General features: G+C 54.7%; 2 protein-coding genes across 4 annotated transcripts; both read left to right on the forward strand.

Annotated features, from left to right (window-relative positions):
• On the forward strand, window positions 1687-3226 carry HAMP (hepcidin antimicrobial peptide). Its single transcript, XM_013971234.2, has 3 exons — window positions 1687-1920; window positions 2862-2921; window positions 3012-3226. Exons 1-3 carry the CDS (start codon window positions 1834-1836, stop codon window positions 3111-3113), a joined length of 249 nt encoding a protein of 82 aa, XP_013826688.1. The 5' UTR covers window positions 1687-1833; the 3' UTR covers window positions 3114-3226.
• MAG (myelin associated glycoprotein) lies at window positions 9005-25372 on the forward strand. Of its 3 annotated transcripts, XM_018063323.1 has the most exons (12): window positions 9005-9068; window positions 10862-10921; window positions 11548-11615; window positions 11772-12140; window positions 13762-14058; window positions 14173-14430; window positions 15867-16127; window positions 22344-22631; window positions 22956-23052; window positions 23797-23896; window positions 24154-24192; window positions 24856-25372. In XM_018063323.1, the coding sequence occupies exons 3-11, from the start codon at window positions 11570-11572 to the stop codon at window positions 24178-24180; spliced, it is 1743 nt and encodes a 580-aa protein (XP_017918812.1). In that variant the 5' UTR covers window positions 9005-9068; window positions 10862-10921; window positions 11548-11569; the 3' UTR covers window positions 24181-24192; window positions 24856-25372. The 3 variants fall into 3 exon arrangements, with proteins under 3 accessions (XP_017918812.1, XP_017918810.1, XP_017918813.1); XM_018063321.1 differs by lacking the exon at window positions 24154-24192; XM_018063324.1 differs by lacking the exons at window positions 10862-10921; window positions 24154-24192 and having other exon boundaries at window positions 9012-9068.

Genomic DNA, 27005 nt, shown 5'->3' on the forward strand with positions numbered 1-27005 from the left:
AGTGAGAGAGAAAAGATGGCCAAGGGCCTATCTCTGGAGTCACGATCTGCTGTTCCCCTGGGCCGTGTGCACCCTAAGATGGTTCAGGTCATTTGTAGCAATGAGATTGCCATAGCCAGGCATCCTTGGTTCAGCTCCTCTTCCATCGTATGCAGGAAGCCAGCCCTCCAAAGGAAAGCCTGATTTGTGGTGTTTGCCAGTGTCTGTGGTGTAAGTACACCCACCAGTGGGGGCTTCAAGGTGCCCACATGATGTTCCCGACGAGTTGGGCTGCACACGGTGCGCTCATTGAGCCAGTGCAAACACGGCCCAGCAGACCCACTGTGCCCTCCTGTGTTTTCTGGAGGCAGGAAAGCCTGGTGATGAGGACACAGGACCCAGGGTGGAGGCCCAACTCTGCCTCTGGCTGACCAAGTTTTGGCAGTGTCTTAAATCTTTGCCTTCAGCTCCTCCCCCTAAAAAGTAAAGAAGATGAGTCTCTGGACTTCCCTGATGGGAGTCCAGTGGTTAAGAATCCACCTGCCAATGCAGGGGACATGGGTTTGATCCCCAGTCTGGGAATCCACATGCCACGGGGTAGCTTAGCCCATGCTCCGTGACTACTGAGCCTGTGCGCTGCAACTACCGAAGCGCGCACACTCCAGAGCCCCTACTGTGCAACAAGAGAAGCCACCGCAACAAGCCCAGGCACCGCTAGGAAGAGTAGCCCCACTCCGTTGCAACTAGAGAAAGCCCATGTGCAGCAATGAAAGACCCCAGGGCAGCCATAAATAAATAAGTAATAAATCTTTAATTAAAAAGTCAGGTGGGCATGGTGGGCTCCTTTCCCAGGAGCAGGGTTTGGGAAGCCGGGGGGTTGGTGGCTGAGAAGGCAGCTAGGGCTTGAAAGCAGAGCAGAGCCGGGGATGGGGAGGGCAGGAGCTGCTCGGAGGCAAGGTCGCATGGGCTGAGTTAACACAGAAATGAGTCAGTGTATCTGTTGGCTTGTGAGGTGCAATCATCGGATGCTCACTGTTACCGTCACCACTGTCCTCTTTGGCCAAAACTTCACAGGAACATTTTCCAGATCCACAGGGCCACGACTTAAGGTTCTGACCCTTGAGAAACCCCATGTGTGCTGGGGGTTCCTGTGGACACGAGCTCCTGCGCATGGGCGCCCCAGTGTTCCTTCCCAGAAGCCAACCTCTATCCAGTGCCACTGTGGGTTACTGAGTGCCTGCTCTCCATTAAGTCCTAGCCTAGAGAGTGGTGACCAAGCCGTGAACAAGGTAGATGAGAGAATACTCTCGTGGAGCTGGTATCCTGGCCAGGGAATGAGTGAACTTAAAAACAAGGAAACACTTGTGTTTAGGAAATGCTGCTCACGAATAATAGAAAAGATGGTGGGAGAGTGACAGTCATACTGCTCACGAATGACGAGGTCAGGAATGGTGGGGGCGGAAGAAACCTTACTCCTGCCCTTCGATCCGTTCTACCGCAGGGGCAAGAGGGAATTTTCTTTTTCCTGAAGTCAACAAGGTGATGTCATGTTGGGGAAAGTGTCTCCCAGGTGGCTGACTAGAGGCGTGTGTCAGCGGTCATGTCTGCCCCACCTCCTGGACACACCTCTGCCGGCCGAGGGTGACACAACCCTGTTCCCTGTCACCTCTGTTCCCGCTTATCTCTCCCGCCTTTTCGGCGCCACCACCTTCTTGGAAATGAGTCGGGCCAAAGGGGAGAGGGCTTCGCATCCCCACCTCCCCCAGGAGGACCCATAAAAGCATCTGTAACTGGGCTCCCAGATTCCAGAGCAGGTCCTAGACCTAACGGCAGGACGGCCAGACAGACGGCACAATGGCACTGAGCACGCAGACCCGGGCCACCTGCCTTCTGCTCCTTGTCCTGCTCAGCCTGACCAGCGGCTCCGTTCTCCCTCCCCAGGTGAGAGCCCACAGTGCCTGGGGCCCCGGAGGGCAGCCGGAATCGCCACGGCCCCTGGGAGACGACTGCAGAGGACAGCGGGAGACCCCCAGCATGGGGGCGGAGCTCAGGGCAAGGGAAGTGGGGACAGGCAGCTGTTCAGAGCGCCGAGATGGGGTACCAGGCGGCAGGGTCTGGGGAGCCCTGATCTAATTCCACAGTGATTTACTGAGGCCTGCTCGGCAGTAAGTCCTGTTCTAGACAGCGGTGACTGAGCTGTAATAGTCTCATGGAGCTTGAATGTTCTCATGAATATTCTCATACATCCTGGGCAGGAAACCAGCCAATGAACTTAAAACAAGGAAATACTTGTGTTTAGGAAATGCTATTCCATGAATAACGTAAAAGATGGTGGGAGAGTGATGGTGGGGGTTGGCTATTTGTGAGAAAATGTGATTTGACCTGTGTTTGGGAGGATAAGAGAAGGGGGCAGCCAGCAGAGACAGAGGTGGGGGCAAGCACGGTGGACCCGAGGAGCAGAGGGCTGGGTGAGTGAAGGAGATGGTAACTGGGGATGAGACCAAGGGATGGCCGTGCCAAGTCTTGTAGGCAAGTGCAGAGGAAGCCCTGCAGGCCTGGGGAATGGGGAAAGCTGAGATCTGACTGATAACACGTGGGGAACGGCTTGTAAGGGGCAAGATACAGGGTGGGGATGGGGCGGCCACGGAGGGTCCTATGGAAGAGTGAGCAGCTGTACAGAGAGAAGGGGACAGATCTGGGATGTTTGCAGACAGGAGAACCGCCCGTGGGAAGGAGAGGAAAGGTTCAAACGAGAGGCCACTCCTGGGACTCCAGCTGAGCCAGGAGATTCCAACCCCTGGGGAGGCACTGCTCCGGGGGAGCTAGACTGAGAGCTCTGCCAGGGCCCTGCCGTCATCAGTACCCCCTTTCGCTTTTCACAGACACGACAGCTCACAGACCTCCAAACTCAGCACACAGCTGGAGCAGCAGCTGGCTTGACGGTGAGAGCCCCTGGGACTCCCCTCTGAGCCTCGCCCACCTTCCCGTTCCTGTGCCCCCTACGCCCGGCTCACTGCCCTTCCTTCCCACAGCCCGTGCTCCAGAGGCGGAGACGAGACACCCACTTTCCCATCTGCATCTTCTGCTGCGGCTGCTGTCGCAAAGGCACGTGTGGGATGTGCTGCAAGACGTAGATCGCCCCCCAAACCGCCCCCCCCCCGCCGTGCCCTCCTCCTTTATTTATTCCTGCTGCCCTCCAACAATAGTCTTGAAATAAAAAGGCTGGTTCTAGCTCCTGTTTTCCAAACCAGAGTCTCTGCTTTCTTTGCTCCCTGCCCAGGTCTAGCCCAGAGGCTTGTCTTGGGCCCTGTCTCGGAGGGCCAGTCCTCCTCAGTGGGGTGTGCAGGGTCTGTGTGTACTGGGAGGTCGCAAGGAAGCTTGGTGAAGGATATGTTTTCTCTTCTTCCCCCACTTCAAAAGACCTTGAATTTACTTTGCAACAGCAGGGAGTGAAAGTTCAAGTTTCCTTTTTGAAATCTTCTTAAAAAACAGAGGTAAATTCAGATCCCTAGCAAGGGTTCTCAGAGCAAGGTCTGGGGACTCCTCCAGGGCCCCACAAAGTAGAGAAAACTAAAGATGCTACCTATCTTTCTCACACTCATTCTCTTGAGAACAGACTGTGGAGCTCTCCAGAGGCCCCATGACATGTGTTGATCTTATCCTTCTGACAGCTAGCTGATGGTATGCTTTGCGTCTGGTGCTGTAAAACTGTCCCAGTTTCGGGACTTCCCTGGTGATGCCGTGGTTAAGAGTCTGCCTGACAATCTGGGAGTCTCGGGCTCAATCACTGCTACAGGAACTGGGATCCCACACGCTGTGGGGCAGCTAAGCCCAGGCTCCACAACAAGAGAAGCCACAGCATTGAGAAGCCTGCACATCACAACTAGAGAGTAGCCCCCACTGGCTGCAAGTAGAGAAAGCTCACTCGCAGCAACGAAGAACCAGTGCAGCCAAAAAAATAATAAAAGATAAAAAACACCTAGTCTCAATTTCTAATAGTTTCTAAAGCAACTATAAAGATGACTCACTAGAACAAAAGGTTTTTGAAGTTCTCAACAAGTTTTCAGAGTATAAAGGGGTCCTGAGACCAAAAAGTTTGAGAACCACTGGCCTTCAGGGAGCAGACAGGTGCAATAAATGAGTGAGGCCTGATGGATTTGTTTCACAGGAGCGTCTTCAGTTGTATGCTCTCAGCTAGGACACGCTTGGCCTAGGACCCATAGGACAATACCATTCACCTCCACAGGGCTTGAATTCCCTCCCTTTCTTCTTGAAAACTGCATTCCTCTCAATTTATGAGATTTGCCCACTTTTGACAGAAGAGGAGATGCAAGATGCATTTCATTATCATCTTAGCCCGTGAGAGCACATCGGCGCTCGCACGGTGATAAAGGGCCCCAGCCGCTTGGCCTCAGTGTCGTGTGAAGATAGGGAGTGGGGAGGCTGGGGGCCCTCTTCAGTGAGGCCTGCCAGGCAGGGCTGCCGAGCCCACTGGCAGGCCAAACATCACTAGAGCTACTTTCCAAAAGAAGGTGGCGATCCTTATTTTTATGTGAAATTTCCTGATTCCTAAAATCTTGGCAACTGATGAAAGGAATCCAATTTTTAAAAAATCAACAGTCTGGGAGCCAAGCTAAACCCAGCTGGGAGCCAGATTGGTTCTGCACACCATCAGCTTCTGCCTTGGAAGCCACAAGAGGCTCGTCCTCTGCCAGAGGTTTTCCTAAACAGAGATGGAAGGACAGGGAGAGGAAGAGCTGTGTGGGGAGCTTGGCTGCACCTCTCAGCTGTGGGATTTCTCAGGCGTCCTCGCCCCACTCTGAAACCCCACCTCCTCATGTGTAAAAGGAGAGAAGCTTCTAGAGTCCTCAGTTCTTTGGACTGTCATGATGCTCAGCAACAGAGGAGTGTGAAGTGGTTTTGGAAACCGACCAATGCCTCATCAACAGGAAGCATTCGTACTGACAGAGGAGGTGGGGGCCTCTCAGACCCTCCTCATGAATAAATACCCCGGAGGTGGGAAACTCGAAATCGCTGATTTCGTTTGATGACACCAGGGCTTTTTGAAAAAATATTTATTTTTATTTATTTATTTGGCTGCACCGGGTATTAATTGTGACATGCGGAATCTTTGTTGCGGCATGTGGGATCTAGTTCCCTGACCTGGAAGTGAACCTGGGCCCCCTGTATTGGGAGCGAAGAGTCTTAGCCACTGGACCACCAGGATCATCCCCACACCAGTGCTCTTCTCTCAGCTTAGCCAGTCCTCCAGGTGGTCCTAGTGATGGGAAGCAGAGGTACCCAAACATCAGTGTGCACCCAAATCTCCCAGAAGGCCTAGTGAAAGACAGACTTGGCAAGTCCAGGGTGGGGCCCTGGAATGAGCATTTCTAACAAGCTCCCAGCTGATACTGCTGCTGCTGGCCTGGGGGCCAGACTTCGGAGACTCCTGTTGTTGGCTGACGGCACAGAGCACCCGCCTCTGGGTTAGACCAACCACCTGCTCCCAGTCAAGAGCATGTGGAGCAAGGGGGCGCAAAGGCTTGATTCTGTCCTGAGGTGAGTTTTGCTCAGCCTGTACAATGTTTTAGGTAAAAATTGGGCAAATACCTAAAGACTGAGATATTTCACATAGAAATCTGAACTCCTGCTGTTACAGACTGAACTAGGTCCCTCTGAAATTTATATGCTGGGGTTTCCCTGGCAGGGCTTTCCTGGTGGCTCAGATGAAACAAAGAATCTGCCTGCAATGCGGGAGACCTGGGTTCGATCCCTGGGTTGGGAAGATCCCCTGGAGAAGGGAATGGCTACCCACTCCAGTATTCTGACCTGGAGAATTCCGTGGACTGTATAGTCCATGGGGTCGCAAAGAGTCGGACACGACTAAGCAACTTTCACTCTCTGGCAGTCTGGTAGTTAGAACTCAACTCAGTGCTTTCGCTGCTGGGGCCTGGGTTCGACCCTTCGTTGGGGAACTACGATCTTGCAAGCCACATGGCCAATAAATTAATTAATTAATTAAACGTAAATGTTGGCGTCTTAACCTCCAATGCAATTGTGTGAACTTATTTGGTGATAAGGTCTTTTTTTCTTCTTCTTCTTTTGATTGCTTGGCTCAATATGTGCGATCTTAGTTCCTGCATCAGGGATCAAATCCCCCTGTGTTGGAAGTGCAGAGTCTTAATCACTAGACCATCAGGGATGTCCTTGGATAGAGTCTTTACAGGGATAATCACATTAAAATGAGGTCATTAGGTGGGTCCTAATCCAGTAGGTTTGGTGTGCTAATAAAAAGTGGAAACTTGGACACAGAGACCCACATATAGGAGAGCACCACATGGATGTGGAGACTCGAGTCTCCAGCACCATGAGACCATCTGTTGCTGTTGTTCAGTGCTGAGTTGTGTCTGATTCTGGCTTCCCTCTCCTTCACCATCTTCTGGAGTTTGCTCAGACTCATGTCCACCGAGTCAGTGATGCCATCCAATCATCTCATCCTCTGTTGTCCCCTTCTCATCCTGCCCCAATCTTTCCCAGCATCAGGGTCTTTTCCAGTGAGTTGGTGCTTTAGCATCAATGGCCAAAGTAGTGGAGCTTCAGCATCAGTCCTTCCAATGAACACTGAGGATTGATCTCCCTTAGGATGGACTGGTTGGATCTCCTTGCAGTCCAAGGAACTCTCAAGAGTCTTCTCCAACACCACAGTTCAAAAGCATCAGTCTTTTGGCGCTCAGCCTTCTTTATGGTCCAACTCTCACATCCGTACGTGACTATTGGTGAAACCATAGCCATGAGACAATAAACTATTTTTTAAGCCACCTGATTTATGAGGCTTTGTCACAGTCATCCTAGCAAACCTGCCTTGCCTGGAAAGACCCGGTGATTGGGCAGCACTGGTAGCTGGATCTGAGTGGCACCTCACCTTTCTGCAGGTACAGGCTCTTAGGTCCCTGAGTTCCTCCTGTGGGCTGGGGACCCGGGTGCAGATCTCAGCAACAGCACCCTCTCTGGGACACACTCACCTGTGCAGCCCGCCCCCAGGGACAGCCTTCAGTTCACACCCAGAGAGATGGTGGACCCCCCAAACTAGACACACAACTCCAATGTGGCTGGTATTGATGTGGAAGGCTGTGACATGAGTCCTCCAAGATCTCCGTGTCCTCCCCCAAAGCCCACGCACCAGGTCCCTCTCTTCTCTGGGACCCAGGCGTTCAGGCCCCACCCCACTCTCAATGGGCCTTTGTCCCTGCCTGGGAAAGGCACGGGCAGAGTCTGACATCATGAAGCCTGAGGTGGGGGTGGGACTCCTCATCCCTCCTGCCCCCAGGCTTCTCTGACTCCTCACTCCCCAGTCTGGGGATTTCCCCGCCTCGACCCATCCCTGTGCCTCGGGGCTGGGTTCTCCCTTGGGAGAAAGGGCCCTCCCTCCCTCCGTTCCCCCCGACTGCTCTGACCTGAAGGAGGACAGAAGACGCCCTAGTGTGGCTGAGCAGCTCACGATCAAGCCACTGCTCCACTTAGGGGACGGCAGATGAGATGGTGGGATGGCATCACCGACTCACTGCAGATGAGTTTGGGTAAACTCTGGGAGTCGATGATGAACAGGGAGGCCTGGCATGCTGCAGTCCATGGGGTTCCAAAGAGTCAGACACGACTGAGTGACTGAACTGACCGCTTAGTCACACCACCACCATGCAAAGGTCATGACCGGGCCTGGGGCGGCAGGAGGATCCCCGTGGAATCTGTACACAGAGGGTCTCCACCCAGCTCAGAGAGTCAGCACAGCCCGGGTTGGGCACCCTCGCGCACCAGGCACTGTGCTAGTGGACACAAGGGTGAACAAGACAGACAGACAGACAGGCAGAAGCCTGAGCTCAGATGCCAGTGGGGGAAGCAGCTCACTGACGGTGCAGGTGGGTGAACGAGGTGCTGAGGGCCATGGAAGGGCCGGGCAGCATAAAAAATATTTTATTTACGGTTGTACTGGGTCTTCACTGCTGCTCTCGGGCTTCCTCTGCTTGCGGCGAGCGGGGGCTGCTCTTCGTTGTGGAATGAGGGCTTCTCCTTGCCAGTGGCTTCCCTTGTTGCAGAGCATGAGCTCTAGAACACAGACGCAGTAGCTGTGGTGCAAGGATGTGGGTGTTCCGTGACATGTGGGATCTTCCTGGACCAGAGATCGAACCCATGTCTCCTGTGTTGGCAAGCAGATTCTTTACCACTGAGTCACAAGGGAAGCTTCCAGGGCAGCTTTTAAACAGAGGGGCTCGGCTTGGCGGAGAGGGGCTGGTCAGCAGCGGTTCTGGAAGCGGAACAGGGCAGGGGAGTTTCCAGGAGGAAGGAACAGTGCCAAGGCCTCCAGTGAGGGTATCTGAGGAACACACTCGTACACCCACTCTGTGTTTAGGAAGTTTAACTCAGGCGTCCATCTCCCCACAGGACAGATTGGGAGGAAGCAAAGCCCTGTGCTCCTGAAGGTCATGTTCTCACGGGAGGAGACAGTTAATACATAAAGTCATTTCTGATGGCAAGAAGAGCCTGGAAGAGAATAGACCAGGGTGTGGGCACCAAAGACGACATCCTCTAGGGCAGATGGAAGGGACTAAAGCCGAGAGCGAGCCCTAGAGCCTGCCTCCTTCTGGTCACACTGGCCTCTGTGGCCTCCTGGGCCTAAGGCTATTACTAGCATTTCCACCAAGATCCCCCAGAAGCTGAGGCCAACACATTCTGCCTCTCAGCCTGAGACTTCTAGAGATGTTAGAGACGCCCGCCCTCACCCCCACCCTCCTCCCAGGGACCCAGAACTAGGGTGCGCGGGGATGGAGCGGGGAACGAGTGAGGCAGCCACCCCCAGCCCCTCCAGGAAGGAGCTAGTGGAACCCAGGCGTCAGGCTGCCCAGTTCGAGCTGTGGTGACAAGGGCCCTTTGTGCCCCCCTCCCCCGGGGGCAGGGAGGAGCTGGGCCCTGGAGGCAGGCGGCCCCTGGCACCCGGGGGGAGGGGAGGGGCTGGCAAGTGGGGGCCTAGACCCTGGGAGGCCAGGGGACTGCGAGCAGGGCCGGCGGAGCAGAGGGTGCAGAAGCAAGAGCATCAAGTGAGTACTGCAGCTGAGCAGGCTGGGGATGGGGAGGAGAGCAGAGGACCCTGGTTGAGAGCGCAGGCAGGGTCGCCCAGGGCGGGTGCAATGCAGGGCATTCCGGGCCGTGGATGGTGGCTGTGAGCTGCCACTAATTTAGGATGGGGGAGGGCGCTGCTCAGGATCGCTCTGGGCGTGGGCTGGGATCATGGCACGGACACTGACTGGGCTTTGGGAGGAAACCACAGAGAGAGAGAGAATGAGGCACCCTCCTCAGCACCCCTCCGGTGGAGATTCTGCCCTGGGGCTCCTAGGTTTGTGGCAGTTGGGGTGGAAGTGGTCCAGGGCCAGGAGAAGACCAAAAGGATGCCCAGGTGATCACAGGTCTGTATCCTGCCATCTGGGAGGGAATCGGGGTGGGGGGGGTTGAGTGGGCAAGTTCCAACACTGAGCACGCGGCAGGGGTGTGTGTGCACGGGTGCGTGCACCTCTCTGAGTGAGCCTTAATCCATGTCAGTGTTTCTCAATCTTTTTTTTAACATCTCACTAAGGAAACCTTTCAGACTTGCTTTTCCTAAACCCACTTCCTCCATGAAATCTTAAGATAATGGATGGACTGTTTGCGTTTATGTACTACAGCCCTTTAGAGAGCCACAAACCATCATAATAACTCAGGCTTTTCTGGACCCCATCCCCCCAAAACAGTTTTCATCCTTATTCAGAATGCACGGTCTACACGCTTGGTTCATAAGTCTGGGCCTGTGGCCCTCACCTATGTCTACCCGCAGTACCTCCCTGTGGCAGGTACAGAGATGGCATCTGCCGCGTGTTCTCCGGCGTGGGTCTGGGTGGGTCTGGCCACAGCCACACCTCCATGTGTGTGCCAGTCCGAGTGCCTTTGGGAGCATGGCATGCAGAGTGTGTGCCTGATGGCCATGCCTGTAGCTGTCCAGGGGTGTGGTGGGCAGGAGCATGAGGTGTGTGTGAGTATCCGCTGCGCGTGGGTCCCAGTGCCTGTTGGGGTGTGCAGGGTCTTGGGCAGTGCTGTTGGGGTGAGCCGGCTCCTTCTGGTTTTGTCCAGATCAGTAACATTTCATACCAGCATTTGCGTGTGTCTGACTACGTGCATCTGTCCGTGGGAAGACAGTGTCAGAGGCCAAAAAAGCAGCCACTTGGAAACCCTGGCTCCAACCCGAGGCAACCCACAGAGGAGCTGGGTGCCAGGGACTCACTAACCCCAGTCCCTGGTCCTTCCTGGCTCCACTCGGAGCCCAGCCAGGCGTTCCCAGCTCTTCTCTTGACCCCACGTACCTCAGAAGCCCCCCAGGACGAGGCACCCTCACCCTGAGGGAACAGGCCTCTTTTGTAACCGGGCTCTGGCCTCCGGAGGGTGAGGACACCAGGGGCCGTCTGTGGGGCGGGAGAGGGCGGCAGGAATTCCCGCGGCATGTTGGGAATGCTGATGCTGTGAAACCCAGTCATTGATGGGGCTGGGTCCCTGCCTGCCACCCCCAGGCCTCAGCCGTGGGACAAGTGCTCCCTTGCCCCATTCACACCCCTCGCCTCCCCCCACCCCAAAGTGCTGCTGCTCCCCTTTGCTTCCCTGGAGCTCTCCATCATGGCTTGCCATGGGAGGCGACCGCAGAGTAGATTTGAGGCTGTGTGGGAGGGTCTCAAACATTCAGAGGCCATGGGCAACAGAGACTGCGTGGGCAGCCTGACAACCGCCAGGAGTCGTGGCGGATCCTGCGAGCGGGGGTGGGGGATGTTCAGGCCCCCACTTCCTTGCACCTGTCTGATTCTTGCTCCAGGTTGGCCGGCTGACAGCTGCAAGTGGGACCAGAAGGCATTCCCAACTCAGGGAGACGGAGGTGAGGGGGGAGGGTTCCAACTTCCCTTCCTCCTGGCTTTTCCTGCTTCCTCTTGCTCATCCAAACTTGGCTCTATCCTTACTTTCTGGAGATCCCCAAGGGCATGATGGTGACGAAGATAATTATTAGCATGTAACTGACCATGTAGATATCTTCACCCGCTCAATAGATGTGAATCTGAGCAAACTCCGGGAAACAGTGAAGGACAGGGAAGCCTAGCGTGCTGCAGCCCACGGGGTCGCAAAGAGCTGGACGTGACTGAGCAACTGAATAACAACAAACCCATGGAGAGTCAGGACAGTTTGGTGGTGAAGTCTGCAACCCTGGACAGGCAGACAGGGCCTGAATCCTGGCTCTGCTGCTTGCTGGCTGTGTGACCTTGGGCAAGTTACTCAGTCTTGCTGGAGCTCAGCTACAAAAACAGGATAATAATTGCACCTACCTCAGATGAATTTGTATAGTGGAGTACCACGGGTGGTACATGGTTGATGCCATAGATGTGTCTGTGATCATAAATACTAATAGCAGCAGCAGCTAACATCTGAATGGGCTGCTTCCCAAAATCTTACCAGAAGTCTTACTTTTCACTTCCTTGGGCCTTGAACACTCTCCTCTCCCCTCTCCAGCTCTGCTCACTTGCTGTACAAAATGATATTCCTCACGGCACTGTCTCTGTTTTGGATTATGATTTCAGGTAATAATGCCTGGGGATCTGGGGGTCTGTGGGTCCTGGCCCCTGAGCAGGCTGGGGTCCCTGGACCCCTCAGGTGATGGGAGGTGATGGGAATGGGGGTTGGGGGCACCCGGGCAGGATGTGTCTCTCAGCCTCAGCGGTCCTGCTCACCCACAGCCTCTCGTGGGGGTCAGTGGGGCGCCTGGATGCCATCGTCCATCTCGGCCTTTGAGGGCACGTGCGTCTCCATCCCCTGCCGCTTCAGCTTTCCCGATGAGCTGCGGCCGGCTGTCGTGCATGGCGTCTGGTACTTCAATAGCCCCTATCCGAAAAACTACCCTCCAGTGGTCTTCAAGTCACGCACGCAGGTGGTACACGAGAGCTTCCAAGGACGCAGCCGCCTCCTGGGAGACCTGGGCCTGCGCAACTGCACCCTCCTGCTCAGCAACCTAAGCCCCGAGCTGGGCGGCAAATACTACTTTCGAGGGGACCTGGGGGGCTACAACCAGTACACCTTCTCCGAGCACAGCGTCCTGGACATCATCAGTGAGTCTCGGGGGCTGTACCAGGGGCGGGGAAAGCATGGGAAAGAGGAAGCCCTCCTAGTGCCCTTCTGGGGAGGTCTGGTCACCAGAACCAAGGCCTTGCTGGTTTGGCTGGAGGGAGGGGTGCCAACCCTCCGGCCCACATGACCAGGCAGATAACAGAAAGGGGCAAAGCAGGGCCCCAAGTTGTGTTGTCCTCCCCAGAGGAAAGCAGTGCTGTTACTCTTCAGAGACACACGGGAGAAAGGCAGTGGGGCTCAGGGGTTGCGGTAAGGCCTCTGCATCCCTGTATTAGCTGGGCTACTGTAGGCAGTTTGCTGAAATTCTCTGGGCCTTGTTATCCTCTTCTGTAAAATGGGGATGCGAACAGCACTTAAAGTTCAATAAAGGAATAGTTGTCAAGTGCACAAAATAGTGCCTGGCACACGGAGCCTGGCTCGAGCTAAGTGGGGTAGCATGAGAATGTAGGGCCATAGATCTCAGGCAGTCTCAGTTTTTGTTGTTTTGTTTTGTTTGGGGCCATGCCAAGCGGCATGGGGGATCCTAGTTCCCTGACCAGGGATCGAACCCATATCCCCTGCAGTGGAGGCTTGGAGTCCTAACCACTGAATGGCCAGGAAATTCCCTGAATTTCCAGGGGAACCAGAGCTGTGTATTTTCAGCATAGGCTGCTACTTCAGATATATATATTTTTAATGTCTTAAGTTCACGCCAAATAAAATGCAGCTCTGGCCCAGTTTGGGCAGAGTAGGGTCCACTGCCTCATTTCTGAGAGGCCCTGAGACGCATGGAATCCTTAGATTCAGGTTCCCCATCAGCTCTGAGACCATGTGAGGAGCCAGATTACAGCCCTGATGCAAAAGAGACCCTGCCCCCAACTCCAAACTGGCACAGACAGACAGACACAGCTCTAGGACACACCACACACACGCACACACACGTGGAAGGTAAAGCAAAGCAAACATGGGAAGAAGAAAAGTTTCTTGAGGAATATAATATATTGTCTGGGGCACGGAGCTTCCCAGGTTGCAAAGTTGGTAAAGAATCTGCTTGTCAATGAAGGAAGATGCAAGAGATTCAGGTTCCATCCCTGGGTTGGGAAGATCTCCTGGGGGAGGAGATGGCAACCAACTCCTGTATTGTTGCCTGGAAAATTCCATGGGCAGAGAAGCCTAGTCGGCTACCTAGTCCATGGACTTGCAAAGAGTTGAAAGTGACTGAGCACGCACACATAGGGCACAGATGATGAAGCAAGAACAACAGGGTTTGAAGCTCAGTTTTATCTGGTACTAGCTGTGGCCTCAGCTTCCTCATCCGTAAAATGAGCAAAATAACATTAGCCACCCTCTAGTTTCAGCATGGCTGGAAGGACTGGCAAGTCAAACACCAGTGAAGTACTCAGAACACTATATTGTTGTTTCCATTATTATTATATCCCTCGTTGGATATGCCGAGGGCTTCTGTGTGAAGGGTACCCAGGAGAAGAGCCGGTTGTGGGGAACTCTGCATCCAAGGGCGGGGAGGGAACCAGGCGCCAGGAATGGAGTCGGACAGCGGCCTCGGGTGAGGGATGGCTGGTGGGCGACGCTGCTTCCTCACCCTCCATCTCCCGGGTCACATAGACACCCCCAACATCGTGGTCCCCCCGGAAGTGATGGCTGGCACAGAAGTGGAGGTCAGCTGCATGGTGCCTGACAACTGCCCGGAGCTGCACCCAGAGTTGAGCTGGCTGGGCCACGAGGGGCTCGGAGAGCCGACTGTGCTGGGGCGGCTGCGCGAGGAGGAGGGTACCTGGGTGCAGGTGTCGTTGCTGCACTTTGTGCCCACCAGGGAGACCAACGGCCACCGGCTGGGCTGCCAGGCCTCGTTCCCCAACACGACCCTGCAGTTCGAGGGCTACGCCAGCCTGGACATCAAGTGTGAGCCTGGGTGCGGGCCAGGGGCGGGGCGGGGCGAGGCGGGGTCAGGTCCAGGGAGGGGGCGGGCCTGCGCGAGCGCCCCCTGAGGTCCTGCGTCCTCCCACCGCGCCGCAGACCCCCCGGTGATCGTGGAGATAAACTCCACGGTCGAGGCCATCGAGGGCTCCCACGTCAGCCTGTTCTGCGGGGCCGACAGCAACCCGCCGCCGTTGCTGACCTGGATGCGGGATGGCACGGTGCTCCGGGAGGCCGTGGCCGAGAGTTTGTCCCTGGAGGTGGAAGCAGTGACCCCTGCAGAAGACGGCGTCTACCTCTGCCTGGCTGAAAACACCTACGGCCAAGACAACCGCACCGTGGAGCTCAGCGTCATGTGTGAGTCGCCGCCCTGTGCGCCCTACACACCGGTCGCTGGGGAACCAGCCTCGCCCAGGGCAGAGCTGGGGGGCCGGGGTTGAGGGTAGCGATGGCGGTCAGGTCCATGCCTGCAGTTGAGATGAAGATGGACAGGGAGTTTGAGGTTAAAGAGTTCTTTCATTCTTGAACACCTGCTGGGCGCCTGTCTCCTGGCTAGGAGGAGATGGAGATAGGAAGAGAGAATCAGAGGTGGTCCCTGCGCACCCAGGAAAGCCTGTTAAATTCAGTTTCCTGGGGCGTAGAGCTGGGCTTGGCCCCAGGAATGTGCATTTTATTATTATTTTTTTTAATATCTGTTTATTTGGCTGCATCATGTGGGCCTAAAATCTTAGGGGCTTTCCAGACAGCTCAGTCATAAGAAATCTGCCTGTCAATGCAGGAGACGTAGGTTTGATCCCTAAGTTGGGAAGATTCCCTGGAGAAGGAAATGGCAACCCCCTCCAGTTCCTTCTGGGAGAATCCCACAGACAGAGGAGCCTGGTAGGCTACAGTCCATGGGGTCACAAAGAGTTGGACACGACTGAACACACACAGGTGGGATCTTAATTCCACAATCAGGGATCAAACCCATGTCCAAGCCCTGAAATCTGCATTTTAAAATGAGCCCTATTACAGTTCCAATGGGAGGGCTGAGGGGAACCCAAGCCTGATCCAGCCCCTGTGGGCTTCAGGAGGAGGCGGCGGGTCAAACAGGATTCTTGGCTAGGAGCCAAGGAGAGGTCATTCATTCATTCACTCACAAATATTTATTGAGGCAAAGTGCCCAGGACTGGGGATAATAAAAATGACAGCACCAGGCAGCGTTTGATTTACTCAGCAGTTTCTGAGTGCCCTACACAAATGGTCTTTCCCTAGACATCCCCATGGCTGGCTGCCTCCTCCCGGCTCCCTTCTAGTCTCACGGGAGCCTTCCCTCAGCATCCTAGTTAAAGCCCTAACCACCCTGACTTCCATCCCACCTTTATTTTTCTCCAAAGTGCTCCTCCCCATCTTGCCAACTATATACTTGATTTCCTTAAACAGCATCTGTCCACATGGACAGAGATCTTCATCTGCCTTGTTCAGGCCAAAGCAGCGCAAGTCATAGTCTATTCTCAGTGACCCCTGTGAAGCTGGGAATATTTTTAAGTCTAGTTTCCAGATTTAAAAAATTGGGCCCCAAATGGTTAAGACATGGGTCCACACACAGCTGGGAAGGGGTACAGCCGGGACTCAGACACAAGCACCGTGTCTGCAGAATCTCTAAACGAGACAGCCAGGCCTGGCGTTACCCGGGCTGTCCTGAGGTGGTGTGTTCCAGTTGGGGTGTTGAGCGTCACATTTAGGGGTGAGAGTTGGCTGGCAGAAGAGGCCCCCCTGGCTTCTGACCACTGGCCCCCTGTCCTGCCCCCTAGATGCACCCTGGAAGCCAACAGTGAACGGGACAGTGGTGGCCGTGGAGGGCGAGACAGTCTCCATCTTGTGCTCCACACAGAGCAACCCGGATCCTATTCTCACCATCTTCAAGGAGAAGCAGATTCTGGCCACGGTTATCTATGAGAGTGAGCTGCAGCTGGAGCTGCCGGCCGTCACACCCGAGGATGACGGAGAGTACTGGTGTGTGGCCGAGAACCAGTATGGCCAGAGGGCTACCGCCTTCAACCTGTCTGTGGAGTGTGAGTACCCCCCCCACCCCCACACTGCTTTGACCCTCTTCCTCTGATGAGAGCAGGTGGGCTTGATTCCTGCCCACCCACCCCTGCAGTGGAGCTCAATGGGGAACACTCAGCATCCCAACCAAGGGTCAGCTTTGCTCCAGCAGATGGGGGTGGGGAAGCTAAATCCACAGCAAGAAAAGGCCCACCTAAGGGACTTCCCTGGCAATCAGTGGTTAAGACTCCACACTTCCAATGAGGGGCATGGGTTTGATCCCTGGTTGGGGAACTAAGATTTCACATGCCGTGCAAGTTGGCCAAAAAAAAAGTCCCACCTGAGAATATAATATTCCCACACCCTGGGATCGGCTTTTGACCAAGGATATTTCTGAATCCTGTGGCCACTTCTTCTCTGAAGTGTAGAAGTGTTAGTCCCTCAGTCATGTCCAACTCTTTGCGACCCCATGGACTGTAGCCCACCAGGCTCCTCTGTCCGTGGGATTTCCCAGGCAAGAATACCGGAGTGGGTTTCCATTCCCTTCTCCAGGGGGTTTTCCTGACCCAGGGATCAAACTCGGGTCTGGCACACTGCAGGCAGATTCCTGACTGTCAGAGCCACTGGGGAAGCCCACGTGCATTAACTAAAACAGAAACCGCAACCTCTAACCCTGCGGAGCATCGCCAGGAATCAGGCACCGCTGGAAGCTCTTGACAGGAGCCTACTCTTTCACCTCTTTGACATCGCAGTGAGGGAGATTCTCTTACTGTCCCCAGTTTCCAGAGAACGAAACTGAGGCCCTTAGGGGTTATGTCACTCACCCCGGGTCACCCAGGCAGAACTGAGACTCAGATGCAGGAGTCTGGTTGCACTCTTCTGTAATGCCCAAAGCTGACCTCATCCTGAGTTATGACATCAGAATACATTGATCAAGCCTTTGTTATGTGCACGAGCTGTGTGGCTCAGTGGGAGGTGGGGGATAGGATCGAGAGGACACCAAGCATGTTAACAGATATAGCACAGCCAGAGAGATGAGACGGATGCAGATAAAAAGCTAACTGTCTTGGGAATGGAGCTCATTGTTCCGCTGCCAACCAGTCCCCTTCCTGACCTCCCTTCTCTGGACAGCACTGCCAACACCCCGCTCCCACCCCAGCCATCATTCAGGTCATAGCTCTGAAGTCATGGTTTCCACTTCCCCTCCTCCAGCACCTCCTTCTGGAATGTCACCTCCATATTTCCACTCTCTCTGCTTCCTCCCCAACCCCAGCCTGGCCTCTGGCACTTGTCTCCAAAGTCACCACCTCCAGACTTACTTATTCCACCTACTGTGGTCCCCACCACACAAGTTTGTCAGAAGGTATTGAGTACAGTCCATACTCAATAGTCTGCAAGTGGCCACAGTCATTTGTTGCTCAGTTGCTAAGTCGAGTCTGACTCTGCAACCCCATGGACTGCAGCACTTCAGGCTTCCCTGTCCTTCACTAACTCCTGGAGTTTGCTCAAGCTGAAGTCCACTGAGTCAGTGATGCCATCCAACCATCTCATCCTCCGTCGTCTCCTTCTCCTCCTGCCCTCAATCTCTCCCAGCATCAGGGTCTTTTCCAATGAGTCAGCTCTTCACATCAGGTGGTCAAAGTACTTTAGCTTCAGCATCAGTCCTTCCAGTGAATATTCAGGATTGATTTCCTTTAGCATTGACTGATTTGATCTCCTTGCAGTCCAAGGGACTCTCAAGAGTCTTCTCCAGCACCACATTTCCAAAGCATCAGTTCTTTGGTGCTCAGCCTTCTTTATGGTCCAACTCTCACATCTATACGTGACTACTGGATAAACCATAGCTTTGACTATGGCTCTGTCAGCAAAGTGGAGACAGATTATTCCAGGGCAAGGTGATGGCCATCACTGCTCTGCTGACCTTTCATCTTGGAGACATCTTTCCTCCCAGTTTGCTCCCTCCCAGCATCAATTGTGATCATGTGAATGGTTTGCGTATACTCTGCCTTCTTCATACATGCCCCTCCTTCTTCCTCTTGGTCTTCCCCATTATATCTACTTCCCTAATCAGAGCTTCTTAGGTGTAAGAGTCAGAGAACCCCCTGAGAACCTGATGGAAGCCCCTGAACGTGCACACAACTCCACCTCATGTACATTTTCAGTCGCAGACCATCCTGTCCCATGGACTGTAGCCCATCAGGCTCATCTGTCCATGGAATTCTCCAGACAAGAATACTGGAGTGCTGCCATTTCCTTCTCCAGGGGATCTTCCCAGCAGGGTTTGGACCCTGGTCTCCTGCACTGCAGGCAGATTCTCTACCACCTGAGCAACCAGGGAAGCACAATGACAGCGGCAGCAGCAAAAAACGCTGAGGGGCTGCCCCGCGCCAGCACTGCGTCCCAGCATGCGTGATTGTGGTGGCCTCGTCCTTTCTTTTTTTTTTTTTTTATTGTGTTTTTTTATTGTTGTAAAAGTCACATAATATGAAACACACTATCTTAACCATATTTAACTGTACAGCTCGGTGGCACTAAGTACATCCATACTCTCGGGCAGCTCTCACCATCACCCATCTCCCCAACTTTTCACCTTCCTAAACTGAAGCTCTGTCCCCATTAAACACTGAGTCCCCCTCCCCCTCCCTGGTCACCTCTTGAAGCAGCTGCATATTGTCATCATCTCCCTTCACCGAGGAGAAACTGAAGGACAGAATTCCCCAAGGCCATGCAGCTGGGAGGCTGGCCAGTGTCAAGATTCTTCTGGACCCTGTCTGTCCAGTTCGTAAACCTCTGGCTGTTTCAGTTCCCCTGAAGTCCCTGGTACCCAAGGACTGAAGGCCTTCAATGTGCCAGAGGGGACAAGCAGCCGTGCCCCTACGCCCACCCCCGCTGAGCCCGTTGCTGGGCTCTGAGGTCCGGGTCACAGTGCTTGCGCTCTGGGAGTCCAGCCCCAGGTTGCTGGGCAGAGCCATCCCTCAGTCCTGTCTCTGTCCCCGAAGTCTGTGTCTCCTAGTACTGACGCTTCCATGCTCGCTGACAACGGTGGGTGCTCCTAAGGAGGGGGTCCCAGCAGGGGACCTGCAGGGCACTCACCCTCACTGAGATCTTGTGATGAGCAGGTCTGAGCCCTTTGGACATATTGACCTGTTTTGTCCTCACAACAATGTGACTGGGGGTAGGGATCGCTCGTCACTCCAGTTTGATATGAAGAAGTGGAAGTGTTACTGGTGTCCAGCACCCGACAGAGCTGAATGGACTTGGGTCTAAATCCAAGCTCTGTTGGATTACACACGTCTTGCTGTGTGATCCCAGACGAGTGACTTCGCCTTTGCTGACCTCTGATTCTCTTCTCTGAAAAATGAGTGTGACAGTAGCTTACACCAAGGAGCCCACGTGCCCTGTAGTCTTAGAGACCCTCTTAATTTCCCACTCATCTCCCTGAACTCCTGGCTGGATATCCGATGCCTTCCTGCTGCCACGGCGTTGCTCACGTGCGCCCTCTGCTGGAATAGTTCTATGTGTATACGTGCGTGCTCAGTCGCTTTATCTAATCCTAAATCCCTAGGTGGGATGTTAAGCTTTCCTTTCAACACACTTGTACTCCCACTTCAGAGTGTATTCTCCGTAGCCCCTGGCAAGGCAAGCACCCATTACCCCTGTTTGCACAGATGAGAAGTCCATCTTGTAGGTCCAGGAAGCTGAGTGGCCTGGTTCGGGCCACCAGCCAGTAGATGGCAGAGCTGGAATTCAAGCCAAAGCTGTCTCACACCCCAGACCTCCCGTCTTTTGTGGGACCTGGGGTTTGTCTAGTGTCAGGCAGGGTTTCACAGGTCTCAGGGCTGCTGGCAGCTCTGCAAAGATGCTGAGCACACAGCAGGGTGTCAGCATTCCTGCAGCCTTGTCACAGCTGTACTAGCGGTACAGTCTAGCATGAAAAGGTTTTTACTTTTTAAAATAATTACTGTCAGTTCAGGTTGGTCATTACTAATTTACTCTGTGGTGTATTAATTTGTTATTACTATAGTAAGCATCAGGCTTCCCTGGTGGCTAAGTGGTAAAGAATCCACCTGCTAATGCAGGAAACGTAGGTTCAATACCTGGGTTGGAAATATCCCCTGGAGAAGGAAGTGACAACCCACTACAATATTCTTGCCTGGGAAATCCCATGGAGGGAGTAGACAGGCAGGCAGGCTATGGTCCATGGGGTCCCAAAAGATTTGGACATGACTTAATAACTAAACAACATAGCAAGCATATACATGTCTACCTAAACAGAATTTGGACTATTTAACTTTTAATTTACTAGACTTTGAGATATGTACCCATTCCAAATGGAATGATCCCTGTTGCAAATACCCAAGTCTCATGGCTCCCTGCCCCATCACTGTTACCTGCATATTCTTTTTGTATGGAAATTGAAGGTCAGTCTAGAGTGAGCAGAGGCAAGTGCCAAACTCTCAGAGGGAAAGAGAACATAGATTAAAAAGTAACATTCAATGTTCTATTATAATCTCATATTGGGAAATGAAAGGGGAAAAACCATCCCAGTATCACTTTTGTAATTCAAATGGCAACAAACCTCAACAAAATTATCTTGGGTGGAGGGTGGTGTCTGGTGTGTCCTATGAGGGAGGGAGGGAGGGTCAGGACGCAGGGTCTCTGGGGAGTGAGTGGGGGCATCGGCAGGATGGCCAGGAGGTGGAGCTGGCTGACCTCACTCGCTCATCCCATGAGTCTTTCCAGAGCTCCTGCCAGGTGAAAGGGATGTTCCAGAAACCTTCCAGTGGTTAAGACTCTGAGCTTCCACTACAAGGGGCATGGGTTTGATACCTGGTCAGGGGATTAAGATCCCGCATGCTTCTCAGTGTGGCAAAAAGAGAAAAAAGAAAAGGATATTCTAACAGTGGGGACAGAGTGGAGACAGAGCAAGTGCTTGTCGGGATGGAAATAAGAGAGCAGACACATCAGTATGTAACCCGGGTAGATGTAAGTGCTGAGGAGCAAACGCGAGTGAATGGTTAGTGCAGCAAGGTGCCACTTACATGGTGTGGTCAGAGAAAGAGCGTGGTCTGCACAGAAGCTGCCTGGAGTGAGGGTGTGAGTGCTGCAGGTGTCAGGGAAGTGCTCAAGGCCGAGGGAGAAACGGAAGCCCTCCGGTGTGGGAAAAGGTTCCGTGAGTATGCGAAACAGCAAGGAGGCTGGTGTGGCCAGAAGACAGTGAGCCAGAGTGAAAGCAGAGGAGCTGAGTGTGGCCAAGTCCTGCAGGGCCTTGCAGACCAAGGCAAAGTATTGGGGCTTTATTCTAGGGGACGTGGGGAGCAGTTGGAGGGCGTGAGTTTAAGCAGGGAGCGCCGTGATCTGGTTGATTGATTTATATTATATTGATCACTTTTTTAAAGATTTTATTTCAGGTTTTTTTGTTTAAATTGTATTTATCTTTGGTTGTGCTGGGCTTCAGTTGCTGCACGGGCTTTTCTCTAGTTGCGGTGCCTGGGCTTCTCATGGTGGTGGCTTCTCTTGTTGCAGGTGCCAGGCTCTAGAGCACACAGTAGTTGTGGAGCACAGGCTTAGTTGCTCTATGGCATGTGGAATCTTCCCGGGTGAGGGATCGAACCCGTGTTTCCTGTGTTGGCAGGTGGATTCTTTACCACTGAGCCACCAGGGATGCCCCTCGTGTCTTTAAAATATATATTTATTTATTTGGCTGGGCTAGGTCTTGGTTGCAACGCTCGAGATCTTCACTGCGGCATGTGAGATGTTTTCGTTTGCAGCACGTGGGATCTAGCTCCCTAACCAGGGATTGAACCTGGCCCCCTGCATTGTGAGTGCAGGGGCTTAGCCACTGGACCACCAGGGAAGTCTCTATGATCTGATTTATATTTTACAAGGTGAGCAGCATTGGAGAGGGCATTAGAAAGAGTGTGGGGTGTCCCTGGTGGCTCAGTGGTAAAGAATCAGCTGGCAATGCAGAAAATGCAGGAGACCTAAGTTCAGTCCCTGGGTCAGGAAGATCCCCTGGAGAAGGGCATGGCTACCCACTCCAGGATTCTTGCCTGGAGAATCCCATGGACAGAGGAGCCTGGCGGGCTTCAGTCCACGGGGTCGCAAAGAGTCGGACACGACTGAAAGGACTGAGCGAGCACACGCAAGAGAGAGTGCAGGGGGCACAGGCAGCTCATCTCAGCCCAGAAGCCCCCAAGGCCTCATCTCCAGCCTACCAGATCTTGGTCTCGCCTCCTCAGTTGCTCCTGTGATCCTACTGGAGTCCCACTGTGCGGCAGCCCGCGACACGGTGCAGTGCCTCTGCGTGGTGAAAGCCAACCCAGAGCCCTCCGTGGCCTTCGAGCTGCCCTTGCGCAACGTGACGGTGAACGAGACGGAGCGCGAGTTCGTGTACTCAGAGCGCAGCGGCCTCCTGCTCACCAGCATCCTGACGCTGCGGGGGCAGGCCCAGGCCCCACCCCGGGTCATCTGCACCTCCCACAACCTCTACGGCACCAAGAGCCTGGAGCTGCCCTTTCAGGGAGCCCGTGAGTGATGTGGCCGGGGGCTGGGAGTCAGGGGACAGCTGGGACCCCTGTTGGATCTAAGCTTCCCTCACCAAGGCTGATTATCGGCTGCTGAGCGATGGTCCCGCTATGCTGTTGATCTAATGGTCAAGTTAGGAGAGGCTGCCCCAAGCTTGCTGACACTTCACAGGCCCCTCCAACAGCTCAACTAACCAGTCAGGGCAAGGGTGCGCCTGCTGTGTAAATACGTTCACTCCCACCCCTGCCCCAGCCCGTCTCCTAAGAACCCTGGTGTCCTCCTCCCACCAGCAGCCCTGAGGGCGCCTGGGTCTTCTCTTTCCTCAGACCGCCTCATGTGGGCCAAGATCGGGCCTGTGGGAGCCGTGGTGGCCTTTGCCATCCTAATCGCCATCGTGTGCTACATCACCCAGACGCGCAGAAAGTGAGTGGCCTGTGGGGCTGAGCTGGAGTGTGGTGGGGTGGGAGGGCAGGGGGTGGGTGCAGGAAGCCTCCAAGGGCGGGGCAGGGCAGACCAGCTGGAGGCTGAGTGTGGGTAAGAGAGGGCAGGTTCCGCTGTGAGAATTCAGCGGCTAACAGGAGCCGCCGTGGTTGGGTCACAGGTGTCGGTGCCTGGACGGGACCCTTCCCGCCAGTCATCACGGGTGCCCCACGTTCTCTGCTGTCTCCTCCTGCCCCTCCCTTGTGATGCGGAGAGCCAGTACCCTGGCTTGCGGCCACAGCATCAGTCACAGTGGGTTCCAACAACTACACATAATCTGTGGTATCAATAAACGCTCCCCAGTCGCAAGTCACACACGCCTGCTGCTATTTCTCTTCCTTGGGTCACACACACATCAGCACTCCCAACAAGGAATTAATCTCCCCATTCTGCATCCTGGCAGCCAAGGGGAACAGATGGCCCCAGAGAACCCAGAGGAGCCAGGCAGGGGTCCTGAAGGTGGCAGAGACTGGGGCCCAGGTGTGGCTCGTCTTAGCAGGAGAGGGATGGGCTAGGATGGACAGGAAGAGGCTGCTCACCGAAGCGGCCGCCCACCCTGTCTTAGAGATGGGTGGGAGCAGCTCCGGAGTCCCTTGGGCCAAACTCCTAGGGTAGAGGGGATTGCAGACAGAGAGAGGAGTAGGGAACCCAAAAGCCGCACTGGGGCTGATATGTCCTGCCCTGCAGAAAGAACGTGACGGAAAGCCCCAGCTTCTCGGGGGGGGACAATCCCCCCGTCGTGTTCAGCAGCGACTTCCGCATCTCCGGGGCGCCAGAGAAATATGAGGTGAGGCCAAAGCCCCGCGGCGCCAAGCTGGCTGGAGATTCTGGGTGCCGGGGACACGGAGGGTCTGGGAGGGGCCTGGGAGGCCCTGGGTGGAGGGGAAGCTGGCCCCAAAGACAGGGAGGAAAGGATCTGCTGAGACGGACTCGGCCCTGGAGGGCGCTCAGCTGAGGCTGTGAGCGGGGCTGTAGAGTTCGGGGCCCACGAGAAGCCCTGACCCTCCCCGCCTGGGTCTATGACTGCATTTCCTTCTCCAATAGTCCAGAGAGGTCTCTACCCTGGAATGAGCACCCCAGGAGGTAGGTTCCGGGGGCCTCGGTGTGCCCACCTCTGGGCCCGTGTTGGGCCTTGGGGTTGGCGTGCATGTGTGTGCATCCTCGTCAAGCGTCCAGGTTGGTCCCCAGTTCAGTGTGGCCTTGCCCAGCACCCCCTGGCCTTGTCTATTCTGTCCCACTACTGCTCCCGTCTGTCTGTCCGTGGCCACTGTCTTGTGTGTGTGTATGTGAAGGAGGGAGGTCAAGGATGGCAGGCGTGATGGGGAAGCTGAAGTTGCACCCGGAGGATGTCCCAGATTCAGGAGGGACCACTCCAGACCCGAGTTTGCTGAGCCAGGCACTTACAACAACTGGGAAAAGTGGGTTCCGGACCAGGTAGCTTCCATCTAGAAAGGCGTTATGGGTTGAATTGGGTGCCCCTCAGATTCCCAGGTTGATGAAGGTTTCTTGGAGACAATGAATTTGTGGGCAGCTTTCAGGCTTAGCAGCAAGGAGGTTGTTTTGTGTAGGGGGCCCTCGTGCGGGCAGGGCTCCCAAGGGCGACCCAGGACCATGGGGTCAGCTAGGTGGGTGGTCATTGAGGAAGGAGGCTCACATGCTCTGGAGCCACGGGTGTGCCAGCAACCCCAGCATCTGCAGCTGGGAAAGGTGGGACAGGACCGCCTAATGGGTTGGCTCCCTTCGTAGAGTGAGAGGCACCTGGGATCAGAGAGGAGGCTCCTGGGTCTTCGGGGAGAACCCCCGGAGCTGGACCTGAGCTATTCTCATTCCGACCTGGGAAAGCGACCCACCAAGGACAGCTATACCCTGACGGAGGAGCTAGCCGAGTATGCTGAAATCCGCGTCAAGTGAGGGAGCCGGGGGCACTCTGTGCAGTCACCCACCCCCTCCAAGACCCTCGCTGGCCCCCACTGGCTGCGGGCTCCCTTCCTCCCCAAAGTCGTGGGGGCTGGGGCAGGGAAGAGCCGGGGCAGGTGACGGAGAGCTGTGGGGGCCTGGCCTCCCTCTCCTTCCCAGCTGCCCCGCCCCGCCAGCACCCACCTCCACCTTGTGGCTTCCCTCTAACCTCCTTTAACTTCATCTGTCTGGAGGGGAGCTCCGTCTGTCCACATTATTTATTGCTACCCCTTGCCTGGTCTCCTACCCCCACACCTGGCCCCAGGACCTGTACGGAGGGATGTGAAATAAATGCCCTGAAACCAAATACCCGCCTAGTTCCTGATGATCTCTGACACATCCTTGGGAAGCCTGCCACTCACCCCCTTGCCCTCCCGCTGGGTCCTCTGGGATTCTAGCCCGGCACCCAGGCCAGCCATTCTCAAGTTGTTCCTGCTCTGATCTGGCAGCTGTGGGCTGGGTTTGATCCACGGGAGGTCATGTTTGACTGCTGGGTGATTTCACCTAACAACCCTCATTCCTGCTTGTGCCACAGTCAGAGTGACCAACAGCCCTAGGCTCCCACTTCCATACCACCACGTCTCACTGACCGAGATGGCGGCTTCTTCGGAAGGAGCCTGGCTCCCGATTTGCCACAGTGCCCAGCATTCCCTGTTGTCCCCCACCCGGTTGGCTTCACTCACTGACTATCCCCCCCGTGGGTCCCAGGGGGACCCCGGGTCTCAGTGGTTCCTGAGCCTGCGTCAGCTTGACTGCCATGCCTCACATTTATGCTGCATTCTGCAGCTTCAATCTTTCTTTTTAAACGAAGAATTTATTTTGGTTGCGCCATGTCATTTGTGAGATCTTAGTTTCCCCCACCAGGGATCAAATTCTAGCCCCGGAAGTGAAAGCCCTGGGTCTTAACCACTGGAGCACCAGGGAATTCTCAATCTTTCAAACCTCATTTGACTCAAGAAATATCCATCAGGCGCACCAGCTTTGTATTGAACCCCTCTAGGAAGCTCGGGCTATCCTGGGAAGGGAACCCCCACCTCTTGCAGGAAAACCCTGTGAGAACTCTGGGGCTCTGAGAAGCCCTGTGATTTTTCCCAGGGTCCCAGAGCCAGGAAATCGTGTGGCCAGACCCTGGACTCAAGTCTTCTTGAAGTTAAAGAAGGCCAGACTCTCTGGCATGAATTGGTATCAACAACTAACCTTTTTGCTGAGTGCTTACTACGTGCCCCATGATTCTACCTGGTTTCATCTCTGTCCTCCTTCCGTGACAACTCTGACAATGGTTCTCCAAGTGGGGTCCTGGCACCACCAGCATCAGCCTCACCTGGGCACCTGCCAAAAAGGCAGATTCTCAGGCCTTACCCAGGCCTAGCAGTCTGTGTTTTCATGACTCTTCCTGGTGGAGAAGGGCATGGCAACCCATTCCAGTATTCCTGCCTGGAGAATCCATGAACAGAGGAGCCTGGTGAGCTACAATCCACGGAGCTGCAAAGGGTCCGACACGACTGAGTGGCTCAGCACTCACATACACGTCTGGTGATTCCCGTGCACCGATGTGGAGGATCTGGAGGGGCCGAGGCAACAAGGTGACATGACTTCCCCGAGGGCCTCCAGTGGAGGACTGTGCAGCCCTGACTTGAGCACCCACCTGGGACCTGGCCCTAGAGCCCCACCCCCCTCCCCTGCACTGACCATTGTACATCACTGCTGTTTCAGTGAGAAGCAGCAGGAGCTTCTGAGTATGACGTTGCCAAAGGGGCAGTAATAATAGAGCTGCAGGGCTACGGGGGATTCAGGCGATTCCTAAGGAAGGTGGCTGGGCCCTGTTTTTGTTTTTTTTTTTTTTTTTTTTGGGAGAAGGTGGGGGGTACATCAGAGACCAAAGTCAAGATCTAGGGGCAGAAATAACTAAACTGTGTTGAGTGGGAAGGGGATAAGGCTAC

This window comes from Capra hircus, chromosome 18 (assembly GCF_001704415.2).
Source record: "Capra hircus breed San Clemente chromosome 18, ASM170441v1, whole genome shotgun sequence".
Classification (NCBI taxonomy): Eukaryota; Metazoa; Chordata; class Mammalia; order Artiodactyla; family Bovidae; genus Capra; species Capra hircus.